The sequence below is a fragment of the Rattus norvegicus genome, chromosome 20 (assembly GCF_036323735.1).
Source record: "Rattus norvegicus strain BN/NHsdMcwi chromosome 20, GRCr8, whole genome shotgun sequence".
In the NCBI taxonomy this organism is placed as follows: Eukaryota; Metazoa; Chordata; class Mammalia; order Rodentia; family Muridae; genus Rattus; species Rattus norvegicus.
This window is the reverse complement of record NC_086038.1, coordinates 6,821,615-6,847,833: the sequence shown is the minus strand read 5'-3', so window position 1 is coordinate 6,847,833 and position 26,219 is coordinate 6,821,615. Positions and strand designations below refer to the sequence as shown.

At 51.7% G+C, this 26,219-nt stretch overlaps 1 protein-coding gene across 4 annotated transcripts; it reads right to left on the bottom strand.

The window, feature by feature from the left end:
• Positions 1-636: 636 nt before the first annotated feature.
• On the bottom strand, positions 637-10,855 carry Mapk13 (mitogen activated protein kinase 13). Of its 4 annotated transcripts, none has more exons than XM_039098625.2 (12): positions 10,581-10,842; positions 10,066-10,195; positions 8,988-9,046; positions 5,431-5,539; positions 5,267-5,296; positions 4,657-4,704; positions 4,420-4,534; positions 4,263-4,334; positions 3,161-3,240; positions 2,945-3,023; positions 2,667-2,843; positions 637-2,497 (listed from the first exon to the last, which is right to left on the bottom strand). In XM_039098625.2, exons 2-12 carry the CDS (start codon positions 10,078-10,080, stop codon positions 2,415-2,417), a joined length of 867 nt encoding a protein of 288 aa, XP_038954553.1. In that variant the 5' UTR covers positions 10,081-10,195; positions 10,581-10,842; the 3' UTR covers positions 637-2,414. The 4 variants fall into 4 exon arrangements, with proteins under 4 accessions (XP_038954553.1, XP_063135153.1, XP_063135154.1 ...); NM_019231.3 differs by having other exon boundaries at positions 1,720-2,497; positions 10,631-10,815; XM_063279083.1 differs by having other exon boundaries at positions 637-2,843; positions 10,631-10,855.
• Positions 10,856-26,219: the final 15,364 nt, after the last annotated feature.

The window sequence follows — 26,219 nt, the reverse complement described above, 5'->3', positions numbered from 1 at the left end:
GGAATCCATGATGTCTCCATTCACTCACTCACTTGCTCACTCGCTCGCTCACTCACGGGTGTTTATTCCCAGCAGAGCTCACACCAGAGAGTTGAGACCAAGGCACATACATTGTCTGCTGGGAGACAGTGGCTCCTCTATGCCATGCAGAAGGCTGTGTGGCGCTGTCACGCGAAAATGGGCTCCTGTGATGACGTATGTTTAGGAAGGGTCCGGGTTAAATAGAGAGTTCTGCAGGGAGTGGGGTGCACGCCTTTAACCCCAGCCCTCGGGAGGCAGAGGCCGGAGGATCCCTGTGAGTTCCAGCTCAGCCTGGTCTCCACAAGGAGTTCCAGGCCATCCGAAGCCATTTTGTCTCAGAATAAATACTTATTTTCTTCAGGACTTGTCAGAGCCTCTCCGCCGACAGCGAACACAGTAAGCAAGCCCCTTGCTTCTATCTTGCATGAGCTCAGCTACACGTGCTGGCCGAACACCGGTGCATTATGAGTAACTCGCCTCCCACCCTTCTTCGCCTTCGAGTTTACTTTAAATGGCACGGATTCTAATAGAACACCCGACGTCCCCTCCGCTGCCTTAAAAATGGTCCACCTGAGCCTCGGGAAGAGCGAAGGAATAAACAGCACAGAACAGAGCTCTTTTCTGCAGGACTTGCCTTTAATTGGAGGTCAGCCTCACAGTGGACCCCAGGACCAATGTGTTTCTATGGGAGGCCGCCCAGGGAAGAGGGAACACACAGCAGTGGGGTTCTACTTTGGCCCCGCGAGAGACTATGTACTCCTGGAATCAGGTCCCTCCCTTGGTTGGTTCGTCTACACTCGGACTAATACAACTTAGTCGTTCTGGGGTTAAGGTGAGGGGGCAGTTCACGCGTTCAGAGCAGGAAGTCTGTGTTTTAACCAGTTCCTCCTTGCATGGGATGGCAGACGGCAGAAACCCAAGGCAGAAACACAGACCGGCCTGTGTATTTGAACTCATTCTACCAAAGCAGAGGGAGGGATCACGATGTCACTGGCTGTCTGACACTGAGATCCTTCTTCTAGCGCTGAGCAGCTTGGGAGGAACAGAGCTTTGCCATCTCAGCCAAGAAATACCCATGTCTGCCTGCTGCTGCGCTCACTCTCCCGCCCCTTCTCCTTGAGTCTCCATTGCTTATCAGGTACCCAAAAGACCCTGCCAGCAACAGCCGGCTGCCTGCAGCTCCTGGGGCTCGGTGGCCTAACACACTTGGCTCCCAACAGGACAGAGGACAGAGGAAGGGGCTCAGGAGTGACCTCCTCTGCGCCATCTGTAGCAAGCTATTGTCGGCAGCCACCCCGACTACAGGGTTCACAACCCCCTGGAACCTCAGGATGTGAGTTTATCTGGAAAGTTTCTGCAGACTTAAGTAAGACTGCACAGTGCTGGCCCGGCCCTAACTCCAAATGGTTTAGGTCCATTTTGAAACAGGGTCTTTCTCAGTGTGCAACCCGGGCTGCTCTGACCTGCAACTTGAGATCTTCTGCTTCCCAAGTGCTGGGATTTCAGGGGTAGCCCAAGCCGGAGAAAAAGCTGAGAGAAGGTACACAGGAAGCAGTGTCATCCTTGGCAGGTGTGTGTGTGGTGGTGGGCAGGCTGGCACGAGCCGAGAACTGCCAAGGATAGGTTGACTTTCAAGCATTTGGTTACCCTGAGTTAGAGAGATGCTGTCTCAAAATAAACAGAAAAGGGGGATTTGGCTGGTGGTGCACGCCTTTAATCCCACCACCCAGAAACAGAGGCAGGTAGAGCTCTTGAGTTCCAGGCCAGGCAGTGCTCCAGGGCAACATAGCCAGATGAGATGCTGTTTCAAAAAAGGAGAAGAGGGGGGTTGGGAATTTAGCTCAGTGGTAGAGCGCTTGCCTAGGAAGCGCAAGGCCCTGGGTTCGGTCCCCAGCTCCGAAAAAAAAGAAAAAAAAAAGGAGAAGAGGAAGACTCAAGGTCAGCCTGGGCTACATGGAGGACAGCCTGGGCTACATGTGAATATATATATTCTGACCTCCAAAAAGGTAAAAGGCAGTCATCTCTTTAAGCCCTCATCCTGGTCTGTGCTGCACCTCCCCCCCCCACCCCAGAAGCAGACCCTAGTCATTCCCTATAAGGCCCTCAGCCTGACTGACATATCCTTGGTCCCAACCCTCCAGGAAGGAAGGGACCCCACAGCCAGGCAATCACCCACATGTTTGTTTTAATACACCCCACCCCCACCCCCCAAACAGCAGGCTGGAATTCTCCCTCAGGCCTGAACCTTAGGCCATCGGAAGATTCTTCCCTCGGCTCAGGACACTACATTCCTATAAACCCTGAGATAGAAGTAGTGACAAAATAATATTGGTCCTGAGGGAGAGTTTGGCCCTGTCACAGTCTCAGGCTCAGCCGCAGGTTAGATCGGGCAGTCACTGCAGCTTCATCCCACTTCGTCGCCTCGAGTCCTTCCGGGCTATGGGACTGAAGTTGGCGATCTCTTTGTAGATGTGTTCTGTGGAAAGCGCGTGCGCTTTAGGGTGCGCCTAGGAGAGCCCACCCTCAGACGGTGGAAACCAGCTCAAGGAGAAAAGCCCAAAGGAGATGGACAGCTATTGGGGACAGGTGTGTCACCTCAGGTCCGGAGGGTGGGCAGGTGGAGGGAGGACGGGGGGATCTCTTACGTTTCCATTCGTCCACGCTGAGTTTCTCCCGCTCTAAGGCATCATCAAATGGCTGCTGGGCCTCTGTCTCCTCCTCAGGGTCCCGGAAGGGTTCAAAGAAGGGGTGAGCGAGTGCCTGAGCAGCGGTCAGACGCTTGTCCACGTCCAGCTCCAGCATCTTGTCCAGCAGGTCTACAGCTGCGGGGACAGACCACAAGGTGAGCCTTACCCAGTGGGCGTGGGACAGATGGCTGTTGGGATGGGCTGCAGGCACTCTGGGGATCGGAGCCAGGTCTCACCTTGCGGGCTGGCGCGTGGGAAAAGCTGTGTGAAATCCTTCTTGGGGCTCTGGGGCAGGGACTGAATGTAGGATTTGGCCTGGAAGACAGAAAAACATAGGATTTCTTCAGGCCCTGCCTGAGGGGAGAAAAGTATGGCTGAAGGCCCCGTTGGAGGAAAAGAGGCGATGCCCTGTAGAGGGACCCCATGGGAAGGTGCCAGTCAGAGCCACTCACCGCCTTGTCTTTCAGCTTCTGCACGAACTCGGCACCTGGCACCCCAGTCACTTTCAGGATCTGGGTCAGCTGGTCCAGGTCTTGACAGCCAGTTAAGGCACAGCCTTGCTCTCTGCGGTGTTCTGAGCCCGCCCGCCCCACCTCCAGCCTCCTTCCGGGCAGCCTGGAAGACACTCCTGGCTCCAGACCCACCTAACCACAGCAGGCTCTTGGCAAGGCTGGAGCAGGTCTCCTGAGGGCTTCCCGACAGACAGCCCAGGTTAGGAGGAGGCTGCCCAGGCTACCCAGACCCAGCCTGCCAAATTCCCCTCCCCTTTCCTCTCTTCATTCTGAGCTGAGTGGGATGCCCCCGTCCCTTCTCCTGCCTGGCTCATGAGGGATCCCCCACGTGCTTATGTTCGGTTTCTTAGCAGAGATATGGGCAGGAAAGACTCATTTTTATCTTTTGATATCTGCATTTTAAACCATTCTAGTGGGGCTGTAGAGTGCTTGGTGCTTTTCCAGAGGACCCAAGTTCAGTTCCCAGCACCGTGCCTTTAAAAAAAAAAAAAACAAAAAACAAAAAAAAAAAAACAAAAACAAAAACCAAAAATCCTGTGACTCCAGCTCCAGGGGATCTGGCGCCCTCTTCTGGCCTCTCAGTATCTGCACACACACACCCTGCACTCACACAGACATACACATACATAAAAATAAATCTTTAAAACCATTCTAGGGGCTGGGCTTCAGCATGAAACCCTGGGTTCCATCCCCAGCATGGTGACACACGTTTGTGACCCCGGCACTTGGGAGGTGCCAGGAAGAGAGGCAGCAGTTCAAGGTCATCTTTGGCTACATAATGAGCCTGAGATGCTTGCTGGGACACAGGAGACCACGGTTTCACCTTTAGTCCTAGTACTCGGGAGGAAGAGACCTACATAGCAAGCTTGACCTACATAGCAAGTCCTAGGCCAGCCAGGACTGCTGTCTGAAAAATAAAACTACGTGCAATAAATAATCCTTCAGGGGGCCTGTCTGGCTTCCACGGCGAGACGCATTTAAATATCGTTGCTGAGGGAAGGGGGTCCCCAGATAGACGTCATCCACTTCCAGCAAAGGATACAGTCCTTACCCTTGAAGAGTGTCTTTCCGGTTAGCATCTCGGCCATGATGCAGCCAACAGACCAGATATCCACTGTAAGGAAAGAGGGGTGTTGTCTGGCCCATCTGATGCTCTCCAGTGTAGGTCACCAGGGCCTGCAGGGCAGCTGAGCACTGACCCGTCTGGTTGTAATGCATCCAGCTGAGGATCACCTCAGGAGCCCGGTACCAGCGGGTCACCACATAGCCAGTCATCTCCGCGTCCGTGTGGCGTGCCAGCCCAAAGTCCAGGATCTATGGCTCAAGGGACACAGGGATAACAAGCTGGCTGAGGAACGGGGTTCTGAGGGACAGAACCTACCTCACCCAAAATTCCATCCACCTCCCCAAGCCTGGGTGGACCTGCTGTGACCCACCTTCAGCTCACAGTCTTCATTCACGGCCAGGTTGCCTGGCTTCAGGTCCTGGGAGGGTTGGGGGAGGGGGGCAGAGAGGAGACATCAAACTGATGCAGAGCCAGCAGGTGGCCTCAGATCTGTCTGTCTGTCTGTCTGTCTGTCTGTCTGTCTGTCTCTCTCTCACACACACACACACACGAGTGCATACACATGTGTGCATGCACACACACATCCTTCCCTACACTGCAACAACAGTTGGGTCAGTTCACTTCTCCTTCAGGCCTCAGTTTCTTCCTGCGTAAAAATGACATCGGACTCTACATCCTTTTCCACCACCCCTATCCTCAGAGCCTGAAGCGCCAGCTATTGGCTCAGGGGCTCATGGGGCAGCACACACACACACACACACACACACACACACACACACACCCCTACGATCCTAGGTGTTTCCCCAACCTCTCAACCCAGACATTCTACCATATTAACCCTGAAACACTCACAGCCTCTGTCTCCTGAGAACTGTCACTCTCTCTGCTGCACCCAATTCTCTGGCCACCAGAGTACCCAGTTCCCACCCCAGCACACATTCCCCCTGGACCGGGACCACCGTGGCAGAGAAAGCACTCACCCTGTGAACGATACCAGCTGAGTGGATGTACTGAAAGGAAGAGAGAGTGGTGAATGGGAGGCACCAGCATCCACACCAGCGTCTCAGAACACCCCCTGCCCCATCACAGTGAGCTGGCTCTTGACACTGAGGTAGCCTTTGGCTGCCATGCGGGCTCCACCCACCTTTAGACCTTTGAGCATCTGGTACACCAAATACTGGACCTTCTCCTCACTGAACTCCATCCCCATTATCTTCTGCAGGTCGGTCTGCATGAAAGGCATCACCAGGTAGCTGGAAGGCAGGAGGCTTTTTTAGCACAGTTCCCAGCCTCCCATGGGCCCAGGTGTGACCTCAGAGAGGTGGCAGGGTGGGGACAGAAGTAGGGCACAACAGGAACCTGGGAGACAACACCGGGCAAGAAAGCGTAAGAAGACTCAGGTGTGATAGTTCATGCCTGTAATCTGGACACTTGGAGAGTTAAGGCAGGATTGCCACATGTTAAGGTCCAGCCTGGGCTACATGGTGAGTCCGGGGGCTGGAGAGATGGTGCAGCTGACACAGTGCTCAGATGCATGAGGAGGTCTGGAGTTCAAGTCTCAGCACCCACATATAAAAGCTGGGTGTCGTGGAGTTCAGTTGTAATCCTAGTGCTGAGATTAGCCGGCAAACCTAGCTTAACTAGCAAGCCAGTGAACGACCCTGCCTCAGAAAACAGGGAAGGGGATAAGAGATGGCTTTGAGGGCTGGAGAGATGGCTCAGCAGCTGCTCTTCCAGAGGTCCTGAGTTCAATTCCCAGCAACCACATGGTGGCTAATGAGATCTGGTGCCCTCTTCTGAAGAAAGTGACAGTGTACTCATATAAATAAATGGATCTTTAGGAGAGAGAGAGAGAGAGAGAGAGAGAGAGAGAGAGAGAGAGAGAGAGAGAGAGAGAGAGAGAGAGAGAGATGGCTTTGATCTTTCAGAGGACTCAGGTTCAGTTCCAAGCATCCAAATCCTGAGGCTCACCTGTAACTCCAGTTCCAGAGGATCTGGTGCCCTCTTCTGGCCCCTGTGGGAACTGCATGCATGCAGGGCGCAAAACTCACTGCGCAGGGGATAGAGCGCTCACGCAGGTGGACACACACACACACACACAAACACACTCACACACACAAACACACACACCTACAATCACAAGAACCAACAAGGTAGATAGAACATGTGGAACAACAGCATAGGAGGTTGATCTCTGACCCCCAGATAAATGGACACATATGCACACATGTATGAATAGAACAAGAGGACAGCCCTGGGTTCGGTCCCCAGCTCCGGAAAAAAAAAAAAAAAGAACAAGAGGACAGGAGTTCAGGCCTCAGCACCCACATACAACGCATACATACTTGTATAGTACACACACATGCAGCTCCATACATATGAACAAATGCACACAAAACAAGATAATGAGGAATCGGCAGTGCCCAGCCTGGGCTCCTGGCACGTCTGCCACAGCAGCCTGGTTGGCAGAGCTCAGGGTGGGAATCACCACAAGCCTGCATTCATACAAAGGTTCCCTGGCTATGCCCTTCTCTCTAGCCGACCAGCTGTGAGCCTGCAGCCTCTGCCCGCATTTCTACCTCTATCCAAAACTTTCTCCTGCAGAGGGCCACGCTCACCCCAGCTGACTCCTCTAACTACAGTATAGAGGCCCTGCCAGGAAGGAAACAGGAAACAATCTTCAGAGGGTGGAGAAGGGACCCCAGCTGTTAAGCACTCAAGAGAAACTGGCCAGGGTCAGCAACCCGGAAGTGTGACTCAAGGTAACAGCAGAGCTAGAAACAAAGGTAATAGGTAATAAAAGGTGTGTGTTACACACATACATGCACACGCACATGCAATTACACACACACAGGCATGCACACAGGCACTCGCACACACACACACGCACACTCACACACACTTGAATGCACGCAGGCACACATTTCTTTTTTTTATTTTGAGGCAGGGCCTCAATATATAGCCCTGCCTGGCCTGGAACTCAATGTACACAAGGGTGGCCTCGAACCCACAGAGCTTAATCTGCCTCTTGAGTGCTGGGATTGCATGTTTATACCACCTTGCCTTCCATGGACTTTGCTTCTGAAAGCTACTGCTGGATGCTAGAAGAATCACTCAGCTTTTAAGAGCACCTGCTAGTCTTCCTAGAGAACCCAAGTTCAATTCCCAGCAACCACATCAGGCAACTCATAACTGTCTTTGATTTCAGGGGCTCATTCAAGGACTTGCATACACACACACACACACACACACACACACACAGAGTTTACCTCACTGCCTTCATACACTGTTTCTCACAATCTAGTACCTGTGTTTGTCCTAAACTGTTGGGATCAAGGTCCCAGTCACCACCTCAAGCACAGTGACTCTTCCATTGTGTCATCCTGCTGAGTGTCAGCTCCCTCACAGTAACCTGCCAGCCCTCCTCTCCTTCCGGTTTCCACCAGCTCACCCTTTGTGCCTTCTAGCAAATGTAGACTTTGGATCAATATCCTTGTATCCCGTCTTATCATGTCCTGTCCCTGGGGTTCAGCTATCACCCACAAAGAGGATACTAGCCTGGTTTACATCCCTGTTCCCCTCTCCTGTGATTTCACGGGCTCTGGATGAGTCAGGGACCCGAGGTCAAGCTCATTATCTTTTCCTCAAGGTCCGTTCTTCCTCCTCAAATGCCAGGCAGGGATTGGGACTCCTAGTCACCTGTATCAACCTCCCTCAGCCACCACGTCCAAACAGATGGCATAGTTCCTGTCAGCTTGGTTTGAGCTGGCCTCAGGTCTGCCCTGGGGATCCCACACTGTAATGTAGATCAAAGTCGGGGTCCTCAACACTGTTGTTTCTCCCCAGGGACTTCCTGCTCCTTTCTCAGAGCTGTTGGCCATGTCCTCTAAATCTGACAGACAGTATCAACACCCTGCTTGGGACTTCCATTCTCTGTGGGCTGGGGATGTGGCTAGGCTGGTAGAGCTCTTGTCTAGCATGCACAAAACCCTGAGTTCGGTTCCTGGCACCAAGGCCTGGAATCCGAGCTCTTGGGAATTGGAGACAGGAGGATGGGAAGTTCAAGGGCAATCCTTGGCTACATAGGTAGTTGGGGGTCAGCCTGGGCTACATGAGAGGTCCAATTTAAAGAGACAAGACACCGAAACACTCCCACAGCCTCAGTGGCATTGTGGTAGGATGAGAAGAAGCTTAACTTACTGGAAGCCATTTTTGCTGCCACTCACACCTGGAATTCTCAGTATCACCCAAACAAGCATCCTTATCCAGGCTCTCGCCAGCAAAACCTGACGCAACTATATGTTCTGCTTGTCTGTAACAGTCAAACCACATCAGCCAGACGGTACAGAGCTACCCAGCCCTCACTTCCTTCTAGGAAAAACAAAACCAAACTCTCTAGGTATCATGAGGTCCAAAGTCACACCTGACTGCCTGGAATTGTGAGGGGAGTCAGTACACACCCTGTGAGGGCCAGCAGTTCTTCCTGGTGCCAGGGTCTGGTAACAAGTGTAGGAGCTGTGTAGACAGCTCTGGGCAGGTACCCTACAGCCTTTCCCTACAGCCCTTCCATCCCCAGCTGACGTACCTCTCTAGGCAGGCTGGGGGGGGGACCCCTTTCCACCTGGAATACTCTGCCCCAAAGTAGTTCCAAGTCACCATTAAGATCTACCAATACCCCAACCCCAGTGCAGCCCAACTCACAAATCTTGGAAGTTTCGAACGGAAGTGGCAGGTGTGTAGACATCCAGAAGCCCAATGACCTGGAGAAAGGGTCACCAGTGAGGCTGGACTGTCCCCACCATTCTTCCCTATCCTTAGGGATTCAGCTACCCAGGTCCCCCATCCAGGTCACCCTCTGCTACAAAAGGTGGCCCCAGCTGGCAGGCAAACAGTATGGGGGGGCCAGACCGAGAACAAGGTAAGCTTGTTCCCAAATTTGGGGTTTGGGGTGAATGGACCCACTTCTAACTAACAAATCTTGAGGGTCAAGAGGGGGAAGGGGATGAAAAGCCTTTGAGCTTCCAGGTTCTTGGGACTGTGGACCTCAGCTCCAGCCTTAGACCCCGGGTCCCCAGCCACATCTGTCAGTCTGTCCTTGCCTGCCACAGAGTCATAGGCAAGCCACCCTCCACTTGACAACTGGGGGCCACCGAGGAAAGGTTGTCTGAAAGGATTTGGGGGTTCACAATGTACAAGGCTTTATTTGAAATGGACCCCAGCCCTTCTCCCTGGTCCAGGGCCGGGTCATGGTTTCCATCAGACAGGATGGTCAAATGGTCAGGCACCAGGCTCTACCTCCCTCCACTTCGAAGGTCAGCTCTGCTGCTGCATAATCCGGGGAACCTTCCTGTGCTTTAGTGTCCTCCCCCTTCCCCACAAGCCCTGGACGGCATGTATTATGGAGAGGATTAGAGAAGTTAGCCAGCTTCCAGCATGCATTAAATACTCAGTGAGTGTTTGGCGTCAGACTTAGAGTGCTTTAGCTCAAGAGCCCAGGCTCGGGCAGGACTGGAGTTGTCTCAGAACCAATCACGAAGCTCCCCTGTGCCTACTTCCTCCTCACAATCAAGAAACGGTTGTGCGTTTCTCTGGAAAGTAAGCTGGACAAGTCCTGGCACCTTCTCATTGGACTCTCCTTAGTCCTTAGCTGAGAAACCAGGGTGGGGCAAGGGAGGTTCATTCTCCTGGCCCTGCACCCAAGACCCTGGGTAGGCCCCCTCCTGGGCCTCTCTGCCTGCCCTCTGATCCCCAACACATCCACACCCCTGAGGCAGCCTACGTTCTCATGGTGCATGTGCTTCAACAGCAGGAGTTCGCGGTAAGCGCGCTTGGCAAAGATCTCCGACTGGAAGGGCCGGCTCAGCTTCTTGATGGCCACCTTCTCCCCTGTCCGCTTGTCGATGGCCGAGCTGCGGGGTCACAGGCAGGTGAAGGGGAGGGGCTGCGCAAAGAGCCTAAACTCTCCCTGTCCCTCCGGCCCTGTCCTAGCCACCTCTACTCTGGGTTCCCCAGGCTGGCCTGAGACCAGCAGAGTCTGTGTGTAGGGGGCGACACCGAGGAAGGGGCAGCGGAGCAGGGACAGAAACAGGTCTTGCTGACAGGATGCAGAGCAGGCCGGGAGTCCCTACTCTGCGATTTAGCAAGTTCCCTTCTTGGGGCCTCATCTGCAACCGCAGGGATCTGTCCCACGAACTCCGAGATCCCTTTTAAAAGTTACAGCCTTGGAGAACCAGATTCGCCACCGACTCAACCCACAGGGGCCCCACTGCCACCGGGTTCACCCGGGGAGGCTACCGAGGAGGTGACCCTTGGCTCCTCTGCCTCCTGGGGTCCCCGGGTCTCACCACACCGCGCCATAGGCCCCGCTGCCGACGTGCGCGGGCGCCAGGTAGGTCTTGGGCAGCTCCCAGGCAGTCTTGTTGATGTCCTGCTTGTAGAAGCCCCTTTTCCGAATGAGGCTCATCCCGGACCCCGTGGTGGCGGCCCTGCGAGGAGGTTGCGGTGGCTGCCCGCGGGCTCCCGGCCCGGGTGTCCCGCCGCGGTCCCCTCCCGCCCCGCGCCCGCTCCTCCCCCCGTGGGGCGGCGCACCTGTCGCCTCGCCCAGGTGCGGCCCCGCCCCGGCCCGCCCACCGCCCGCCCGCGCTCCGGACTCCGCCCATCCCCGGCCGACGCCCCAGGCCGTACCAGCCACCTGCTGCAGGTGCGGGGGTGGGGGGTGGGGGGGATGCCCTGCGGGAAGGGGGTGCCTGTGAGGCTGCCCTGATCCCCCCTCTAAGCCCTGTAAGAAGAGCTGGGAGGGGTTGGGGGTGAGCAGGACTTGTTGCTAGTTTGAGAAATATACCCTTCACAGGCAAGGCATGGTGGCTCTCGGGTCTGTACTCAACGCGGGAGGTAGAGGCTGAGGCAGGAGAATTGCTACGATTTCGAGTCCAGTTCAGTACATAGTTTAATGTCGGACTGGGTAAGACCCTGAGGAAGGAGGGAGAGAAGAGGCAAGAGATACAGAGAATGAATGGAGAGGGAGAGAGGAAGGAAGGAAGGAAGGAAGGAAGGAAGGAAGGAAGGAAGGAAGGAAGGAAGGAAAGAGAATTATCATCCTTGACTGCACGGTGGGCTGAAGACCAGCATAGGTGACGTAATGAGACCCTACTGAACGATGGAGGGGTTGTTCAGCAGTTTAGAGCCCACACTGCTCTTGAAAATGACCGATGTCATCATGTACATAGTTAAAAAAAAAACAATAAACAAACAAAACTGGGGCATGGCAGTGTACAGCTGTAGTCTCAGGACTCACGGGGCAGAGGCAAGGGGATTTTCAAGGCCAGCCTGGTCTACAGAGTGAGTTCCAGGACATCCAGGGCTACAGAGAAACCCTGTCACCCCCCCCCAAAAAAAACCCTCCAGAAATCTCCAAACAACACAAGAACCCTACAATCCCTGGGGTTCTGAATGAGCTCCTGTTCAGATTAAGTATGACTCTCAGGTCCTAAGGTTCAGCAATTGACCAGAGCTCAGTCTGTTCCTCTTACCCCATTTTCCCGAAATAAACTCCAGGCATCAAATTGTTTTCATGAGAGGTTTGCTGTCTTTAAACCCAGAGTCGACGGCAGCTAATCCTACAGTCCTCAGTGCTCACACAGATCTCAATGTCCGTGGGAGTTTGTTTGACATTGGTGGTGACTGTTTTTAAGACAGTGCGTCTCACTATGTACCTTAGCTGGTCTGGAACTTTCTATGTAGGCTGGGCTGCTCTCTAACTTTTAGATATTCCCCTGCCTCTGCCTCCAGAGTAAATTTCCAATTCTGAGTGCAGACTTTTGCTTGATTTCTAAGGCCCCATGAATGGCATTGTCTTTGGGGTCCCTGGGAGACTTTGTCCTCAATTTCAGTCCCGAGGACTCTGGAGGAAGAGTTCATGCCTGCCCTTAGAGATGTGTCCCACCCTCCCTGGCTTCTCTGTGAAAGGGAAGGGAGCCAGCTTGCTTCATTTGTCCGAGGAGAGAGGCTTACAGGAAGGCAATGTGCTAGTCCGGAGACTCATCGAGCTGTCTGCGGACCCCTAAACTTTACCCTGCTGCTTCTCCCACACGGTCCGCCAAGCACTGGGGAGAACAACCTCCACTGACATGTTGTGGGCGGGGCGTCTGTTAATCATCCTAAGAACATGCCAAAGAATGTATAGGGATGACAGAGTCAGCCCATTGGGCGTGAAAATTACCTAGTAAACGTACGTGCTCACCATGTGCCGACGAGTAGTGTGCTTTACATACTCCACTCCAGGGCAGAAGGCTGGTGAGTCAGGCCGAGCACCCTCACCGGAGAGGTGACAAACAGGCATGGAGGGCTGAAGTGATTAGCAAAAGATCACGAGGCTGGAGAGGGGCAGAACTGGGTAAGGCAGCTGGCATGGTGGGCCCTGGAGCAACGTATTCAACGATGTCTCCAAACTAAACCGGAATCACGCTAAGGACGTGGCTTCCTCCGTACAGCCTGTTTCCTGGTCCATCTTCCGATGGACCCAAGACCCCATGGGAAGACAAAGGAGGGGCTGACAGCAGAAGTTTGAGACCCTTTGGGTTGGTAGTTCTGTATTAAGGACCCATGTTTCTGGATACCAGATTCTATGGCTGGTCATAGGCAGACGACTCAGAGTTGGCCCTGAGAGATGTGCTCTCCCAGCCATAGAGGAGAAAAGGGACTAGAATATCTGCTGTGTAGTAGAGTTGAGCCCAGAAAGGAAAGGAACCCGAGGGAAGTCTTCGAAGCCCAGGAGGGCCACCCCCTCGCACAGCTGGCCACTCTGGGCTCCTCTTGAGCAAGGGTCAGGAAGTGACTCAGGCCTTAGACTCAGCTGACAGTGACCCTCACCCTCAGCCTTGCTGGGCTTGGGTTTACTCAGCAGCCTGGCAGCCTTGGAGGGAAATGCCTTCAATCCAGTGAGGGGAGTCACTGGGGACAGAGGAGGGGGGAGGAGCTAAGAGGAGGAGGGAGGGAAGGCGGACTAGGAAGAGAAGAGGGAGGGAAGAGGAGGAGGGAAGGAAGAGGAGGAGGGAGTAGAGGAGGAGGGAGGGAAGGGAGCAGAGGAAGAAGGGGTCACCAAGGGCATCGTGGGTAGCTGGATGTTTCTCCCTAGCTCCAAGGGCCTCAGTCCTTCCCTCTCTCCCCCTGAGGCATGAATGCACTGTAAGCACGACTTTGGAAAGAGAACTGAATTCCCAGCTCTGGCACTGCCCTCTGTGTGACTTTAGAGCAAAGTCCTAGCACATCCTTGTAAAATGAGGTGACACATAGGAACAGGTAGAAGCTCCTTTCCTATATGTCCAGACAAAGACTCCTTCCCTGCCCACCCCCGCATTTGAAAATATTTTAATTAACTAATTAATTATCTTGGTTATTTTATTTATTTACATTTCAAATGTTGTCCCCCTTCCCAGTTTCCCCTGTGGAAACCCCTTAAACCATCTCCCCTCCCCCGTAGTTTAAACTTTCTTTTTAAAGTTTTATTTATTTATTTTACATATGTGAGTACACTGTCGCTGTCATCAGACACACCAGAAGAGGGCGTCAGATCCCATTACAGATGGTTGTGAGCCACCATGTGGCTGCTGGAATCTGAACTCAGGACCTCTGGAAGAGCAGTCAGTGCTCTAACCACTGAGCCATCTCTCCAGCCCCGTATTTTAAACATTTTTAAGAGATTTACTTACTTTTATTTTATGAGTATAAGTGGTTTTGCTCAGATGCACTGTGTTGAGGCCTGGTGCCCACGGAGGCCAGAAGAGACCACTGGGTTCCCCGGAGCTAAAGTTAGAGGTGCTTATGAGCCACCATTTGGTTCCAACAGGAACCAAAGTCAGGTCCTCTGTGAGAGCAGCTGAGGCTCCTAACTGCTAGGCCATCTCTGTAGCGTACTCCCTCCTGAACAGTTCTGCGTGTGTGTGTGTGTGTGTGTGTGTGTGTGTGTGTGTGTGTGTGTGTGCGCGCGCGCGCGCCTGCGTGCGTATATCTGTTTATGCGTATGTGTGCATGAATATCAGTACCCTCCGAGGCCAGAAGAGGACCTATAATCCCCCAGGAGCTGGAGTGACAGATCACCAGCCGTCTAGTGTGGGGGTTGGGAACCCAACTGATCCTCTGAGAGAACCGTAGGCCCTTGAACTGCTAGGCCATTTCACCAGCCCCGGGTTTAAATTGCTTTTATTCACTGTGACTGGGTGTGAATGTGTGAGCAAAGGACAACTTATGGCATTCCGGGTTGGCGTTCCTTATACCGTGTTGAGGTGAGGTCTCTCTGGTCTCGGTTACTTTTGTCTTCCAGGCTGGCCGGCCCGCGGGTTTCTGGGTAATTTTCCCGTCTCTACTGCTGATGTCGAGATTATAGATGTGAGTCAGTGCATCTGGCATCTCAGGGAGATTTATTTATTTTCATTATTTATTTAGTGTGTGTGTGTGTGTGTGTGTGTGTGTGTGTGTGTGTGTGTGTGTGTGTGTGTGAATGCCATGTGTATGCGGGTACCTTGTGGCCTGGCACCTTCGCTTCTTCCCACTTTGAATCAGCCCATATTTTATTTTGTTTGGACTTTTTACATTAGCATTCGGGGTAAAGTGATTCTTTACAGCGTTTCATACGTAGCATGTAGCATGTGCTTGTCGGTTCTTCTCTAGTCCTGCCCACCTCAACTTGGTCCCTGTGCCCTCTCCCTCCCCCTTGTGGCTCTCTCCTCCCCGCCCCCCACAACCCTTCTACCTTCCTGCCAGTGCGTTCTGTTCTCTCTGATTCCCTAAGATCGCTCTTTCCAGTCTCACGGGCCCCTGTGCAGAAGTTTCAGGACCCACCTTCCCCGACACCACACACACATACACGTCATAGACCACTTAGCATCTGGGACCCTTAGTTAGAGAGACAGGCGGTGCTTCTCTATCTGGGTCTGGCCTTCGTCAGTTAGTATAATGGCCTTCAGTTCTACCTGCTGTCCCATAGATCTCATGACTTCATCTCTCTTTCATGGCTGCATGAAATTCCACTGTGCCTATGTAACACGATTCCTTTACCATTCATCTGTTGACGGGCACGTGGGTTGGCTCCACTTCCTGGCTACCCAGACCAGAGAGAAGCGGCGCCCATGGACGTCCAGGTGTCTCTGCGGCGTGCCGTCCCGTCCTGCGGCATACACCTGTTTTTATTTTTAAACGTTTTTGTTTGTTTTAAGACAAGGTCTCACTAGGTAACCCTTGCCAGCCTGGAGCTCTCTGTGTAGACAGCTAGTCACGGTGTGAGGTGAGTGTCCGACTCTGTCACCTGGGGGGCGTGCTACTTCCAGCATCAATCAAGAGCATCAGCCACGCCCCCCTCCCCTGGCTCACTCGCTGGGAACTTGCTACCTAATGGATCTCTTTGGCTCTGTTACAGAACAGGAGAATAGTAAGTGAATCCCTTTTAGGTGGTGGTGGTGGTGGGCCCACTGTATATGTTGGCCTTAAGAACTCGTACCACGGGGGCTGGGGATTTAGCTCAGTGGTAGAGCGCTTGCCTAGGAAGCGCAAGGCTCTGGGTTCGGTCCCCAGCTCCGAAAAAAGAAAAGAACAAAAAAAAAAAAAAAAAAAAAGATCAAATACAAAGAACTCGTACCACGGGCTGGAAAGATGGCTCAGTGGTTAGAGCGCTGACTGCTCTTCCAGAGGTCCTGAGTTCAAATCCCAGCCATCTGTCATGGGATCTGGTGCTCTCTTCTAGTGTGTCCGAAGACAGCGACAGTGTACTCACATACATTAAGTAAGTAAGTAAGTAAATAAATAAATAAAAAAGAACTCATTCCAAGTATAGGCAGACTAGGTTCTCACACCAGGCCAACCGGGTAGGACTTTAAATACTGAGTTGAACTTATTCATCATTTGGGGAGAGAGGGCATACACCAGTGGGTCCTGGGAATAGATTAGGGACTTAGGGGAAAGTTTGGATCTGGTTAGGTTATCTGGGGGCAAGTTGACAGAAGTCAGTTCTCACCCCAGAGAATAACAGTGAATGAGACAATGTGAGAAGTACTGAACTTGGTACCTGGTGCACAGTAAGTACCCATCAGACGCTCCCTCCAGGGGACAGCCAGCAGCCGCCGCTCTGTCCAGCCCTTTGGCTGTTCCAACTCACAGCCAGTTCAACGCAAGAACCAAACACCGTGCGAGGACTTGCTCACAGACTCATCCAACACTTATTTCCTGAGTCGCCGTGGAGGTGGCTCTGTGGGGAATGCGCTTGTCACTCAAGCATGAGGACCTGTCACTCACATAGGAGAGTCAACTATGGAGGCCCAGCCCTGTAACCCAGCACTGAGGAGTTTCTCTGGGGTTTGCTGGCCAGCCAGTCTGGCCCAACTCTGGAGTTCCAGGTTCAGTGAGAGACCTCGTATAAATATAAAATGTCTCAGCGGTAAAGACTCTAACGTGAGCTGGATCGTGAGAACCCACACAGTGAGAGATGAGAACCAGCTCTCAAAAGCTGTCCTCTGGCCTCTACGCGGTGTCACGTGCACCTTCCGCCACAGACAGACAGAGAGACAGAACCACAAATAAAATGTAATTTTTTGAAATTGCCTAAAGGGGCTGGAGAGGTGGCTCGGTGATTGGTTAAGAGCACTTTCTTTCTGCTGAGGACCTAGGTCCGGTCTTTATCTCCCCTATCAAGCACACTTCAGTTCTACAATCTCTCACCCCCTCTTCCAGCCCTCATGGACATATGCACTCGTGTGGTACACATACAGACAAGAGGAACATATGCAAACATATGAATGAAATTATTTAAAAAATAAGGTGAAGCCAGGTGAGGTGGCACACACCTTTGATCCCAGTGCGTGGGAGGCAGAGACACTCAGATCTCTGTGTTCAAGGCCAGCCCGGTTCAGATTGAGTTCTAGGACAGGCAGGGCGATACCGAGAAACCCTGTCTCAAAAAAACCAAAACCAAAACCAAACCAAACCAAACCAAAACGAAACAGTGGAGATGGATTGAGGAAGACATCCCAGCATTGACTTCTGGCCTCAACGCGTGTATACACACATACATGTGCCCACACAAGCACTTAAAAAAAAAAATCCCACTAGTTTTCTGAGGGCCCGTTTTGTGGTAGGTCTGATCTGAGTGCAGGCATAAAACATTTTAGTGGGGGAACAGATGGAAGCTACAGTAATGAGCTGAGCTGTATGAAATCGCTGATAAATTTAACAACTGGGCTGTTGAGCCAGATGTAACGTCACCCGTCACCCGGAGCTGAGCTGGGTGAAGAGAACGAGGCCCTGCCCAGCCTGCTTGGCTGGGGCGCCCCCTGGTGGAAAAAGGCAGTAAGGACTGCTCATCTGTGAGGCGCCTCTCCATAGTCCCCTCTCCGGACTCCTCTTCTGCCAACTTTCACAAGTCCAGTCCCTGGAAGAGGTAGCCTCAAGCAGGTCTAACCTTGGTTGTCATTCTTACCAGCTTTGTCCCTTCTGAAATGTCCACCTTCACCAGTGACCGTGAGTGTCTGGGCACTGTTTTTGTCACTCTTGTTTCCAGGGAACCTGCCTGTTCCCCATGGCTGCTCAATATATAATTTTAAAAGATTTATTTATTTGTTTGTTTGTTTATTTATTTTTTTTGGTTCTTTTTTTCGGAGCTGGGGACCGAACCCAGGGCCTTGCGCTTCCTAGGCAAGCGGTCTACCACTGAGCTAAATCCCCAACCCCTTGTTTATTTATTTTATGTATATGAGTACACTATAGCTGTCTTCAGAGACATCTCAGAAGAGGGCATCAAATCCCATTACAGATGGTTGTGAGCCACCATGTGGTTGCCGGGAATTGAACTCAGGACCTCTGGAAGAGCAGTCAGTGCTCTTAACCACTGAGCCACCTCTCCAGCCCCCTCGGTATATACTTTTGTTAAAAAAAAAAAAAAAGGACTCATTCATTTTTATTTTTACGTGTGGGTGTGTTTTAGTACACCTCGTGTGCAGTACCTAAAGAGTCCAGAAGAGGGAGTTAGATCATCTGGGAATTGAAGTTGTAAGCTGCCTTGTGGGTGCTGGGAATTGAACCCGATCTTTTGAAAAGCAACCAGTGCTCTTAACTGCAGAACCAACTCTCCAGCCCTTTAGTAAGGTCTTGGATGGTTTAGTAAGGTCTGTGCATGAGTGGGCACAGATGTTTCTGGCTTTCTGGGTGCCAGGGAGAGGGGGCAGGGTGTTATTTGAAGACCCAGATGATTGGACGGAAGGCAGTAATGGAGTGTGTGTTTGGAACGCTGGCCACTGGGGAGCATCTGCGGGTCAGTAGGAGTGATCTGTCCTAGAATTTGTTTGTTTATTGATAGCCCATGTTGGTTTCAAACTCATTACATAACCAAGGGTGTCCTTGAAACGCCTGCCTGCGGATAAAACACCAGGACTTCATGCGTGCCAAGCTGGTCGCCCATAGTCTGAGCCCCGTCCCCACCCTCTGCTCGTGTCTAGGGTTAATTTGTCCTTTTTCTGATTGCTGAAGTGAAACTGGTCACTTCAAGGACCTGACCCGAATCTGGGGTCCTCTCCTCTCTCCTAGCAGTGATACCAAGCTTCAAGTCTGCTCTGTTGCTTTTACCTCCGGGCACAACCTGCCATGGACTTCACGGAACTTCACGGGAGGCGGTCGCCATGGCGACCTTCAGAGTTCCTTGGCCCCAAGTCTGCACAAGGAAATAATCACAACAGAACTGTGACAAGGTGATTGTGGTTACTGGGGGAGGGGCAGTTGTTGAGTCCTTCCCACCCTGTACCCTCACTGACTGCTTCCCCCAGCTCCAGATGGGCTTTGTTCCTGAGTCATCATCCAGGCTGAGACATGACCTTGTGGTGTCACAGCTGCCTGAGTCGCCAACACTCCTGCAGGTAACCCCAATAAACTCGTTGCTCTGCCAAGCCGGACGTGAATCCTTACTTCGGTTGCTCTGTGCCCTGTCTGGGTGGGACAGACGTTTCTCTTCATTTCTCCAAGCAAAGTCACGAAGCACATTGGAAAGCAAGATGTGGGCCAGTGGGATGGCTCAGCAGGTACAGGTGCCTGGGACCAAACCTGGTGACCTGAATTGGATACCCTGGGACCCATTGTGGCAGAAGGTGAGAATTAATTGCCACTGGTTGTCCTCTGACCTCTGACCACGCACTACTGCATGCACACCCTTGTGAATGCACACGGACACACAAAATAAATAAAACGATGTAATTTAAAACACACCGTGTGCGCACGCACGCACGCACGCGTATGCTTATGGCTAGAGAGATGGCTAAGCCAGGAAGGGCGTCAACTATTCTTCCACAGGACTCAAGTCTCATTGCCAGCATCTATGTCTAGTGGCTCACAACTGATTGCTTTTAACTCCAGCCCAGGAGTTCATGCGCCTCCTCTGGCCTCCTCCCGCACCTGCGCACATATGCGCAGACCCACACAGGTCCGAACATACATGGGATTTTAGAAATCTTCCAAGGCAATCCTACAGCAGGATTCTCCCTGCTGACCACCCTGCCCGCTCCAGACCCCCATGACCCCACTGAACCCACACACACTCAGGGCACACACACCAGGACACAGCTGAGTTTCAATCTCACCACTTGTGGCTATGTGACCTTGAGAAGATAGGAGGATGTCTCTGGGCTTTGTCAACTGTTAACTGGGACAATACCACCCACCTGGCCAGGGACAGAGGAGGCTGTGATGGTTGACGCCTGGTCCTTGGAATTTCCGGCCTTGCTTGAAGTAATTGCTCCCTTCCCTGCAGAACTGGACAGAGCCGCAGTCCACCAGCCTTGCCCAGTCTCGCTGTCCCCAAGCTCTTCTGTGTCTCTTGCTAATGGGTTGACTATTCCTCTAGACTAGAACATTTTTTTTCCGGAGGCTTAGGTCTTTGATGCCAACACCAAGAATGCAGCAGCACTCATTGGTGGTGGAGGGACCGCAGGTGGGGCTGGGGCTTCCTCACAGCAGCTCTTGGTACCGCTGCGTGGCTGTCATTTTGTACCTGATGTGTAGGCCAGCTTAACTTCCCGCCTGGGGCTGTGCCAGCTGCTAGCTGAGGAGATGGGGTCATGACCCTGCCCATACTCCCGAGCGCCCCGTCAGTCACCTCAGGGACCACTTGCGTCTCCAGGACAGGGGTCTCTGAGTCTGGCTGCTGCGTTCCTTATATCCGCGTCACCTGTCAGGGTCACAGAGACCTAGCAGGCCCAGACTGGAAGCTGTGACCCTGACTAAAGCACTGAATTCATGTACTTTGGTGTGTGACAGACAGCTTCTCTGGCTATATCAGTTTTTGAATATGTGCATGCATAATATGTATACATATCCATTATATGCATATATACATGTGCACATACATATATATGCATACATCTGTATATACTATATATTATATACTTTAATGTAGTATAATGATATTATATAGTATATATTTATAGGTAAATATATAAAATAATTATATTGTTATATATTATACATAATAGATCATATATGACATTATATTAACGTGTTGTATATACTCAGTGAGCCTCTAGTCACTCAGTATATATGGTCCATATTGTATAGTATTCTATAGAATGAGAAGTGATGGCTGAGTGCTCAGCCCTAAACCGATGTCTACACACCCCGAACCCCAGGCCTGAGGAGAGTGGGGAGAGAGAGGGTAGGCAGACTGTGGGAGATGGAGGATGGGGAGGATCACTGAGAGATCCTGTCTTCTGTGCAGGACGCGACAGTTACACGCATGCGCACAGCCACTGTGTGCTCTGTTGAACCCAACGGGAGAGGTCAACACTCTAGCATTCAGCACTGATTGGATTCAATAGGGGACAAAAGCAAATAGAGAGGACATGGTGGGGGGAGACATGTTGTGAATGTGGGGGGGAGACATGTGAGTGGGGGGAGGGGGAGGGAGACATGTTGTGAGTGGGGGGGAGGGAGACATGTGAATGTGGGGGGAGGGGGAGGGAGACATGCTGTGAGTGGGGGGAGGGAGACATATGAGGGGGAGGGGGAGGGAGACAATACACATACCACACATACACTTACTCACCCACACATACACACACTTTCTTTCTCTCTTTCTTGTTTTGAGACAGAGTCTCTCTCTCTCTGTAGCCCTGGGTGCTTATGCTTAGATTTCACTCTGTAGACCAGGCCAGCCTCAGACTCACAGAGATCCCCCTGCCTCTGCCTATGGAGTGGTATAATGAAAGGTGTGCACGAGCACTGCCTGACTAAAATAAATCTTTATAAAAGTTTGAATTTATTTATTTGTGTGTGAGCGAGTGTGTGTGTGGGGTGTGTGTGTGCGAGTGAGTGTGTGTGTGGGTGAGTAAGTGTGTGTGTGGTATGTGTATGTACGTGTGTGTGAGTGTGTGTGTGAGAGTGAGTGTGTGTGAGTGAATGTGTGTGAGTGTGTGTGTGAGGGTATATGTGTGTGAGTGAGTGTGTGTGAGGGGGTATGTGTGTGTATGTGTGTGTGAGTGTGTATGTGTGTGTGAGTGTGTGTGTGAGTGAATGTGTGTGTGTGAGTGTGTGTATGTGTTGAGTGTGTGTGTATGTGTGTGTGAGGGTATATGTGTGTGTGTGAGGGGGTATGTGTGTATGTGTGTGTGTGCATGAGTGTGTGTGGGGTATGTGTATGTATGTGTGAGTGAGTGTGTGTGAGGGGGTATGTGTGTGTATGTGTGTGTGTGAGTGAATGTGTGTGAGTGTGTGTGTGAGAGTGAATGTGTGTGAGTGTGTGTGTTGAGTGTGTGTGAGTGAGTGTGTGTGAGGGGGTATGTGTGTGTATGTGTGTGTGTGTGAGTGAGTGTGTGTGAGGGGGTATGTGTGTGTGTGTGTGTGTGAGTGTGTGTGTGAGTGAATGTGTATGTGAGTGTGTGTGTATGTGTGTGTGAGTGTGTGTGTGAGTGAATGTGTGAGTGTGTGTATGTGTTGAGTGTGGTATGTGTATGTACGTGTGTGTGAGTGTGTGTGTGAGAGTAAGTGTGTGTGAGTGAATGTGTGTGAGTGTGTGTGTGAATGTGTGTGAGCGTGTGTGTGTGAGGGTATATGTGTGTGTGAGTGTGTGTGAGTGTGTGTGAGTGAGTGTGTGTGAGGGGGTATGTGTGTGTATGTGTGTGTGAGTGTGTGTATGTGTGTATGAGTGTGTGTGTGAGTGAATGTGTGTGTGAGTGTGTGTATGTGTTGAGTGTGTGTGTATGTGTGTGTGAGGGTATATGTGTGTGTGTGTGAGGGGGTATGTGTGTATGTGTGTGTGTGCATGAGTGTGTGTGGGGTATGTGTATGTATGTGTGAGTGAGTGTGTGTGTGTGAGGGGGTATGTTTGTGTGTGTGTGAGTGAATGTGTGTGAGTGTGTGTGTTTGAGTGAATGTGTGTGAGTGTGTGTTGAGTGTGTGTGAGTGAGTTGTGTGAGGGGTATGTGTGTGTATGTATGTGTGAGTGTGTGTGTGAGTGAATGTGTATGTGAGTGTGTGTGTATGTGTGTGTGAGTGTGTGTGTGAGTGAATGTGTGAGTGTGTGTATGTGTTGAGTGTGTGTGTATGTGTGTGTGAGGGTGTATGTGTGTGTGTGTGTGTGTGTGTGTGTGTGTCCCCACAGAGGAGAGTGCTGGATTCCCCAGAGTTGGAGTTAGACATACTTAATTGTGAGCCACCCAATGTGGGTGCTGAGATTTGAACCCAGGTCCTCTGGAAGAGTTCATAACCACACTATAGTCCGTATTCAGACAAGGTCCAGGCCCAGCCATGCTTGTCCAGTGTCCTTCCGTCTGCCGCTGCTCAGCCACATCAGATGACACTTGGGAGGGTCACCTTGCTCCCTTCTAAAAGTCCCTCTCCTGACTTGATTTGGCTCTGTGCTCACTTTCCAGAAGATTCCATCTGCTTTTATAATCATCAATCTCTCTTCTATCACTATTCAAATCCCATGACTGGACTCCCTTCTCTCCTGGGCGACAGCCAATGCTGCACTGGGAGACAGCTCTGGGCCTGAGGTGCACCAAGACAGTGTGTGTCAGTGGCTGTGGCAAAAACTCCCTGCCTCGTCGGCCCCATGAGACCAAGCCCCATCGCTGGTCTTAAGAGATCCTTTGAGGACTGGCAAGAAGGCTGGGCAGACAAAGGTCCTCACCGCCAGGCCTGACGGCCTAAGCTCGTTCTCCAGGGCCCACAAAACAAAAGCAAAGAACTGACTCCCCCTACCACACACATAAAATGTACGTTTTAAAGAAGACAGAAGAGAACACCCACAGCCAGGCAAGGGGAACACGCCTACCCTCTCAGCGTGCGGAAGGTAGAGACAGGAGAAGTCAGGATGTTCAGAGCCAGCCTGAGCTACACCGTGAGTTTGAGGCAGGCTGGGCGATTCAGCAAGAGCATCTCAAAAATAAGGCAGCTAGGTGTAGGGAGGTGGGTCGGTGGTTAGCGACCCCAAGCACGGGGGGCTGGGCCTGAGGTCTCCAGAACTCACGGAAAATGCCAAGTGGATGTGGCAACCCGCTAGATCTCAGCCGCAGGAGGTGGAGACAGGCATGGGTCTCTAGAGCAAGCTGGGCAAGGAGCCTAGGCGTACCAGCGAGTTTGAACTTGACATCAGAACACACACACACAAACACACACAGACGCACACGAGAAAAGATTGACAGGGGGCAGCCTCCTCTTTAATAGCACCTTCTGCCCCTTTCTCTCAGCACCAGATGCCACATCCTGCCTCCCTCTTGGCGCCTGGAAAGAGGTCCCATCCCACTAGGAGCAGCCTAGCTCAGTGTGAGGACTGCAGCCTGCAGTGATTAGTAGCCTGCCTCGGGTAGGATACCCGCGCCCTGCATCTCTCAAGTGTGCAGGACAAGTCCCCACCATCATTCACTCTCATTAAGGAGTCCCTGATTTTCCCAAATTCCTTGGGCCTGGGTGTTCGCTCCTACCTGGAATGTCCTTTCTTTGCTTTGCTAAGGCCAGGACACTGCTGGCTTCCCCCAGTCTGGCTCCAACAGCTCCTTGGACTGGGTCCTAGAGCCTGCACACACAGTTTCTCCTTCCTCGGATCCTGGAGGATTTAGGGTGCTCTAACCCCAAACTTAGAAATGATCCATGAAAAAGAAGAGCAGGAGGAGGAGGTAGAAGAAGAAGAAGAAGAAGAAGAAGAAGAAGAAGAAGAAGAAGAAGAAGAAGAAGAAGAAGAAGAAGAAGAAGAAGAAGAAGAAGAGAAAGAGGAAGAGGAAGAAGAGAAGGAGGAGGAGGAAGAAAAAGAGGAAGAGAAGGAGGAAGAACAAGAGGAGGAGGAGGAAGAAGAAGAGGAGGGGAGGGAGGAGGAAGAAGAAGGAGGAAGAAGGAAGAAGGACCTGTGAGTTTGTAAGCAAGCACACATTGCAAGTCTTTGCAGGGTGGATGTGGCTTGTCTGTCTCTGCCCTCCCTGACTAGTTAGAGATAGATAAGCTTCGAGAGTGTTTACTCAGAGTTGGCTGGCACCTGTGAAGGGCGTGAGGACTGGTGTCAAGAGTGCTTGTCCTCAAGTAGCGTCTGCCCTACAGAGGGAGCAACTTCAAACAATGACATGCTGCACTACGGGGGGACTTTGAAGTCAACCTGTAGGACCCAGGGATAGAACTCAGGTCCTCAGGCTTGGCCGCAAGCACCTTTACTTACTGAGCCATCTTGCCCACCCCTTCTAACCCTTTTCCCTCAATCATGAGAGCTGCCATGTTGAATTATTAGCTCCTCAGCCTGGACACCGCTGTACATTGGCTCAGATGACCCCTTGGTAGAAGGGACCGTCTTTGCACTGCAGGATGCTAAACTGAGTCCCCAGCTCCTACCCTCTCTCCCTTTGTGCTAGGATCACCTCAGAGGTGATATTTTAAAATGTTTCCAGACACTGCTAATTGTCTCTAGGGCACAGATAATATGGGGCAAAGAAGAAAAAAAATTTGTTATTATTTAGATCTTTTTTTTTTTTTTTTTACACATGTGGTAAGTGGCCAGTGCTTTGGGCACACAGGTTTTTTTTTTTATTTATTCATTTATTATATATAAATACACTGTAGCTGTCTTCAGACACACCAGAAGAGGGCATCGGGTCTCCTTACAGATGGTTGTGAGCCACCATGTGGTTGCTGGGAATTGAACTCAGGACCTCTGGAAGAGCAGTCGGGTGCTCTTAACCGCTGAGCCATCTCTCCAGCCCTATTTAGATCTTTTTATTTTTACATTTTTATTTGTGTGTGGGGGGAGGGGGTGTGGGGTCAGAGGACAAACTTTTGGGAGTCAGTTCTCTCCGTCCACCGTGCAGGTTCTTCTAGGGATCAAACGCAGGTTGTCAGGCTTGATGCCAAACCCCCTTATCCTCTGAGCCATTTTGTCTACCCCGATTTATTCTCTTGTATGTATTTCAGATCACGATTCTTTATATGTTGCCCAGGTTGGCCCCGAACGCCTGGTCCTCGTTCGTTAGCCTCCCAAATGCTAGAATTCAGGCCTGTGCCATCATGGCCCTCCTGGCTGCAGGTCATTTGTTTTCTCGGATCCGTGTGACCACCGAGTTGGAGTTGTAGGAGTTGATAGCCTGTTGATACAGATGATGCTGTCAGTCTGCCCATACTCCAGGACAGTCCAGGACAGTCATCCTGGGGTAGGACAGAAGGTGTGGCTCCTGGCGGCAACCAGACTCACCGAATCCTGCTGTTTTACCCTGCCACAAACTCATTAGCCTTTCCCCGTGTGTGGTTTCTGGGTTTCATTTCCTTCTTCATTTACATTTTGCTTCTGTGTGGAAATGACCATCGCTCCCAGGGCGGGGGCAGCCGCCCAGTCATTCTGACTCCCGTTTACTGGTACTGTAGCATAATGAATACATTTACGATTCCGTCTGCCCTTTTTATTGCATTTGCTTATTTATTCTGTGGTTCGGGAAG